The 6,938-nt window shown below is 43.2% G+C and overlaps 1 protein-coding gene across 1 annotated transcript; it reads left to right on the top strand.

The window, feature by feature from the left end:
* The first annotated feature begins 1,335 nt into the window (after positions 1-1,335).
* LOC6600232 (beta-1,3-galactosyltransferase brn) lies at positions 1,336-3,308 on the top strand. The gene is made up of 3 exons (XM_002025174.2): positions 1,336-1,765; positions 1,830-3,018; positions 3,082-3,308. Exons 1-2 carry the CDS (start codon positions 1,504-1,506, stop codon positions 2,735-2,737), a joined length of 1,170 nt encoding a protein of 389 aa, XP_002025210.1. The 5' UTR covers positions 1,336-1,503; the 3' UTR covers positions 2,738-3,018; positions 3,082-3,308.
* Positions 3,309-6,938: the final 3,630 nt, after the last annotated feature.

Below are 6,938 nucleotides of genomic sequence, written 5' to 3'. Positions count from 1 at the left end.
GAAAATCTGAAGATAAATCTCGAATATTGAAGATTCGAAAAAACTAAAAACGCACAATTATAGAGAATGACCATATATATCAGATTGCTGAATCTGGATCAGATCGGATCATTTTTATAGCCAAAAGGATCAAATCAAATCAGACTGATTTTCTGTTTCTCTCGCACGAACTCTTTGTCGTGTCGGTTAAAAATAGCGGCGTCTGCCGGAGGAGAGCCATACTGACTAAGGTTCGGGTACATTTACAGTTGCGGTCTCCGCAGCAACTCACAACTTCCCCCTCATTTTGTATTATTTTTTTGGTTTTGTATGATTTGAAATTTAAAATAAAAATTCTTGCCATGCTTTGCTTTCTTATAGGCTATTCACACTGACGACCATCCAACATCCACCATCCATTTCGGGGATGGTCCGTAAAGTATTGCCGTTCCGAAAATTTCCCAGTTAGTCCACCATCGATTTTGTATGTTCCTAAGCCGCACGTTTCTATGCGAGAGTTAGCCGATGGTTCTCACTCATTCAACTATATTCAGTTCGAATGCATTCGAATGCATTGGAGCTATGCAGACCTGTAATATGTATGTATTTGTTTTTTTTTTTTGGTATTAGTGATTTGCAGCCATTCGAAAGAAAAATATATTCAGGTTGAAGTGTATTGGAGATGGAAAAATTTCATTATAAACGTGTGGCATGATAGTATTGTAGATTTGCGGGGAACACGACAAAATTTCGTTGAGGTCGACAGGACGGATACAACTGAAGGTCTAGGTCTGGGGGAACGGTTGGCTTGTTAGACAGATGTGAAACCCCGATTCACACTGGCATCATCCACTATCCGTCAAAAAGCAGCTGATGAACATAAAATATAAATGTTTGGTCTGAATCGGGAAATTTCAACAATTTAAAACTAGTAAATTGGTTATTTTATTGGCTATAAAACAATAATCCATCTATATGTTAAGTAAACGTTACTCCTGGACTCCCTTAAAAATGGCAACAGCTCTGTTTGGAAGTTGGCGTGGCCTTGACTGTTCGCAATTTGCTGGAGTATCTCTCGCTTTGTTTCCTGGTGCTCCTTCTTTTTTTATTGCCATACATATATATATATATTTTTTAGGGTTGTATTTAAAAACCGTTGTCTAAATATCGTATAGAAACGTGCGGCTTAGAAACACCACAGATGGATGGTGGATGGTCGCCAGTGTGAATGGCCTATTCGAATTTATCAAATGGAACTAGTTTCAGTGTACAGCTATCGATACATTGCTAGCAGACACCAAAACTGGTATTTTCTGCGAATGCTGACAGTGTGGTGTCTGTGTGACGTTTCTCACGGTTCCGTCGCAGTCTAATTATAGCTACAAAAAACAGTTATTGGATGTTTTCGTTTACATAAATGCACATCACTCCCGCATGCCCAACTCGCACACGTGATCATACACATACCAACACACGCAAAAATAACCAAACAGAGTACGGGGAAAAACAAAAGAATGTTAGAAGATGCGCATGCGCGGCCGCAGATTGCTTCCAATTGTTTTGTCGCTGCTCATCATCGTTCTTCTGTGCTTCAGCTACATTTCAAACCATCTGCGCGACTCATCCTCCTTGCCCGTCGACAGCGATGAATTCCTGCTCCAGCTGCACGACGAAACACCATCAGTGCCCGGGCTACGGGCCCCGGCCGGACCTCTGCTGAACCTTACCGATTTCGATTATCTGCTGCCCAGTGATGTGTGTCGCCATGTAGACAAAGAGCTTCTGGGTAAGTGTTTCAGCGTTTCGGAGTCTCTTAACATAAATCATATTGTGTCTACTTTCGTCTATAGCTGTGCTCATTGTCACCTCCTATGCAGGCCACGACTCCCTGCGCGCCGCCCACCGCCAGGCCATAACACAGAGCAAGCTGGCCGAAATGGGGCTGCAGCGAGTATTCCTTCTGGCTGCTCTGCCGCTCAGAGAGCACTTCTTCACCCAGGCGCAAGTGATCAACGAGCAGACCCGCTTTGGAGACCTGCTGCAGGGGAATTTTGTGGAGGACTACCGCAACCTGAGCTACAAACATGTGATGGGGCTGCGCTGGGCGGCTGGCGAGTGTGAGGGTCGCACCAAGTTTATCATCAAGCTGGACGATGACATAATTTACGACGTCTTCCACCTGCGCCGCTACCTAGAGTCTCTGGAGGTGAGCCAGCCCGCGCTGGCCACCTCGAGCACGCTGCTGGCCGGCTATGTGCTGGACGCAAAGCCGCCCATCCGCCTGCAGGCCAATAAGTGGTATGTCACGCGGCAAGAGTACCCCCACACGCTCTACCCGGCCTACCTCTCCGGCTGGCTATACATCACCAACGTGCCTACCGCCGCCCGACTCGTGGCGGAGGCGGAGCGTGTATCGATCTTCTGGATCGACGACACGTGGGTGACGGGCGTGGTGCGTGCGCGTTTGGGCATTCCTCTCGAACGCCACAACGACTGGTACTCAGCCAATTCGGAGTTCCTCGACTGCTGTGTGCGTGACCTCAAGCAGTATAGCTTCGAGTGCGAGTACTCTGTAGGGCCCAACGGGGACAATGCTAAGCTGCTCATCGAGTTTCTACACCACGTGGAGAAGTGCTACTTCGACGAGTGCACCAAGAGGCCGGCGGGTAAATCCCTCAAGAATACCTGTGTGGCGGCCGCCAAGTCCCGCGTCCCCGAACACGGCCTGGCCCAAGTGAAGCCTCTTCAGCTGAGATAACCTCCGTCCGGTCCACTGGTCACCAAGCAGCTATATTTAGACCACCTACACCTAAGTATCCGATTGTGTAAGAGGGCCTATGTATCCTGGTGTTCGGGATATCCTCATGTGGCACTTGACTTAGTGTTTATTTATGTTAAGGATCGCAATATCATTCACGTACCTCCAGTCTCTAAGTTTAGCTAAAATGTTTTTGTGTGGAAATTCCATTCCCCAGTCAGCGATCCTGGGGCCTCTCGTACAAATTGATAAGCGGATCAAGCTGTTCGCCGATGTCTCTGGTGAGTGAATTAGAGCGACAGCCAATATAGTGGCACCATGATTAATTATGTTCATCCGTACAGATTATAACCATTACGGCAAGCTCACTTCCCATATCTACTTCCCAAAAAGGAGACCGAGCTAACAGGGAGCTCCGAAGCGCTATCTATTCCAGAGTGGGTCTTGGAATATCCATTTATCCTTATATATATAACGTACCAATAAGTATATATACATACATATATGCACTGTCCGTCTCGAACCAGATAATGATGATGATCATGATAATAAATGTTTATTTAGAAATTCATTTTTTCCGCTCTTATGCGGAACGTGATGACTATTTTCCTACTTATCGGTGTATATGTACTAGCCGCGAAGAGCGTCACAGTAGCTGTGGTACAGGGTAGAGCTAGCAGTATTTCTAGAGTCTTTGTTATCGGAAATCAACTCTGTCAAAGTTATGCAGAAATTTTAGCGTTCGCATCGATCAAACTTAAATTTTCAATATCAGTATAAGAAGCAAATAAAAACGAGGGGGAACGTTGTGAGTTGCTGCGGACACCGCAACTCTACATTTATACCCGATACTTAGTCAGTATGGCTCTCCTCCGGCAGACGCCGCTAATATTAAACGACACGACAAAGAGTGCGTGCGAGAGAGACAGAAAATCAGTCTGAGCGTGACGTCGGGCGCTGCGTAGCCACTGCAAATTGATTTGTTCCTTTTGGCTATAAAAATGATCTGATCTGATCCAGATTCAGCAATCTGATAGATATGGTCATTATCTATGATTCTGCGTTTTTAGTTTTCTCAAATCTGCAATATTGTGGATGCAACAGATTTTCGTCTTTTGTGGGGGCGGAAGGGGGTGGGGAGAAATTTTGAGATATACGTTTTATAGTGAGATCTAACAGGAGTGCGGACACTAAATTTGGTTACTCTAGCTTTAATAGTCTCTGAGATTTGTGAATATCCCCAGATTTGCATCCTTTGCGGGGGCGGAAGGGAGTGTGGCGAAATTTTGAAACAAACTCGTCTCGGTCCGATATATTAGGAGTGTGGATACCAAATTTGGTTGCTCTAGCTTTTATAGTCTCTAAGATCTAGGCGCTAATGTTTTACTCTAAGCAAAGCCGCCTATGCTACGTGTGTCTCAATCGACTCGGCTATTGATGCTGATCAAGAATATATATACTTTATGGGGTCGGAAACGATTCCTTCTGGACGTTACACACATCCACTTTTACCACAAATCTAATATACCCCAATACTCATTTTGAGTATCGGGTATAACGAGAGGGAACGTTGTAAGTTGCTGCTGCGACCGCAACTCTTTATACCTGATACACGGTCATATGGCTAAACGTGTCGTTGGGCGCTGCGCAGCCACTGCAAATTTATTTGTTCATTTTCCATTTTGGCTATAAAAATGATCCGATCTGATCCAGATGCGGCAATCTGGTAGATATGGTCCTTTTGTATGATTGTGCGTTTTTAATATTCTCGTATCTTCAATGTTGTGGATGTTGCTCACTTTTAGCGATAGGTAAAGCCGACCATGAAACGTTTAACACACACAGAGAGAGACAGAGCGAGAGAAAATGAAATTGTTTTCTTCATTATGGCTATAATAATGCATCAATAACGGAGTCGATTGATGTCTGTCTGTCCGTCCCTACATATGTGCATATATCCCTGTACATATGAGCACTAGGCGCTCAGAGACTATAAGAGCTGGAGCAACGACATTTTGTATTTCACTGTTATAATTGTATTTTACAATTTCGCCCCACCTTTCCGCAAAGGACGATAATCTGTGGTATTCATCTTAATATTAATACTTATTATATTTTTAATATTTGGTTGGTCCACCATTGGCACCATGCCAATTGTTGGAATTGTTGCTGTTGTTGTTGCGAATGATGGTCTGGACGGTGGATCGACTTAATTTGACTATAGCCGCGATTTCGCCATATGATTTTGTATCATTACAAAGGCTGATAATGTTGTGTATGTATGTATGTATGTATCTAAAACGTTCTGAATTTCTTCGTTGTTCAAATGGTGTTTTAAATGGGTACATGTCATAACGCCCCACATAAGGCCTTCGGGCCTTATGCCACTTTTTTGAAAGTGAAATAGCGCCCACTCCAAAAGTGTCTTAGCGCCTTCTTCTTCTTCTTCGTAAAAATTGCAAAGTACCTTTAAAAAAAGGTTCCGTTTATTGTCTTATATCGTTTGTTATCGCATTTTACATGTTTTCGGCACAATGATCTTCTAATTAGTTTGTCATTGATCTTCGAGCAAAGTGCATGCGTAATGGAAGCTTCATATGAGTACGAGATTGTTGCTGGATTTTGAAAAAATTCAAAGTTGTTGCTTTTAACAACAGAGCAATAGATATTAAAAAAAGAGTGCGCTAAAAAATAGTTCGCGTTATATTGTTATATAAAAGACTGTGGTGTTTCAGTGGCTTTGTCCAATATTGGCGTGTGCACTCAAATGAGTCTCGAGTGAAACCACAACCATGCCTTTGAAATGTTTCAAATGTCGCATTTTTTTAGAACGGAAATTCGAGTTATTATACCCGATACTCAAAATGAGTATTGGGGTATATTAGATTTGTGGTAAAAGTGGATGTGTGTAACGTCCAGAAGGAATCGTTTCCGACCCCATAAAGTATATATATTCTTGATCAGCATCAATAGCCGAGTCGATTGAGCCATGTCTGTCTGTCCGTCCGTCCGTCTGTCCGTCTGTCCGTCCGTCCGTCTGTCCGTCTGTCCGTCTGTCCGTCCCCTTCAGCGCCTAATGCTCAAAGACTATAAGAGCTAGAGCAACGATGTTTTGGATCCAGACTTCTGTGATATGTCACTGCTCCAAAAATATTTCAAAACTTTGCCCCGCCCACTTCCGCCCCCACAAAGGGCGAAAATCTGTGGCATCCATAATTTTAAAGATACGAGAAAACCAAAAACGCAGAATCGTAGAGAATGACCATATCTTTTAGACTGCAGAATCTGAATTGGATCGTATTATTATTATAGCCAGTATCACGAAAACAATTTAATTTTTTCTCGCCCTGTCTCTCTCTAACACACACGTAGCATAGGCGGCTTTGCTTAGAGTAAAACATTAGCGCCTAGATCTCAGAGACTATAAAAGCTAGAGCAACCAAATTTGGTATACACACTCCTAATATATCGGACCGAGACGAGTTTGTTTCAAAATTTCGCCACACCCCCTTCCGCCCCCGCAAAGGATGCAGATCTGGGGATATTCATAAATCTCAGAGACTATTAAGGCTAGAGTAACCAAATTTGGTATCCGCACTCCTGTTAGATCTCACTATAAAACGTATATCTCAAAATTTCGCCCCACCCCCTTCCGCCCACACAAAGGACGAAAATCTGTTGCATCCACAATATTGCAAATTCGAGTAAACTAAAAACGCAGAATCATAGAGAATGACCATATCTATCCGGTTGCCGAATCTGGATCAGATCGGATCATTTTTGTAGCCAAAAGCAAGAAATCAATTTTTAGTGGCTACGCAGCGCCCGACGTCACGCTCAGACTGATTTTCTGTCTCTCTCGCACGCACTCTTTGTCGTGTCGTTAAATATTAGCGGCGTGCTGGAGGAGAGCCATACTGACTTAGTATCGGGTATAACCGTAGAGTTGCGGTGTCCGCAGCAACTCACAACGTTCCCCCTCGGTTTTAATTAAATTTGTTTCCTTAATCTGCTTTAATGAATATAGTTTTTTTTTTTCAATTTATGCTAAATTAAATAAAGATTTGTATGAAAATTAAAATTCACCGTTTTCTTTGAATTGTGCCGAAAATATTAGTGCCTTTAGTAAACATTTTTAGTGTGTCGTATTCAAGTGTCGGGGAGTGTATACATACATATATGCACATATATATACATACAT

The sequence above is a fragment of the Drosophila persimilis genome, unplaced genomic scaffold (assembly GCF_003286085.1).
Source record: "Drosophila persimilis strain 14011-0111.01,24,50 unplaced genomic scaffold, DperRS2 tig00000622-arrow-arrow-pilon, whole genome shotgun sequence".
Taxonomy (NCBI): Eukaryota; Metazoa; Arthropoda; class Insecta; order Diptera; family Drosophilidae; genus Drosophila; species Drosophila persimilis.
Note: the sequence above shows the minus strand (reverse complement) of the source record. Positions and strands in the feature narration are given on the sequence as shown.

What these genes read in the sequence shown, in the direction of transcription:
- LOC6600232 (XM_002025174.2), top strand. Translation starts at nt 1,504, where the DNA reads ATGCGCATGCGCGGCCGCAGATTGCTTCCAATTGTTTTGTCGCTGCTC. An exon ending in TGTAGACAAAGAGCTTCTGG is followed by an intron (nt 1,766 to 1,829) that starts GTAAGTGTTTCA and finishes TTTCGTCTATAG; the next exon opens with CTGTGCTCATTGTCACCTCC.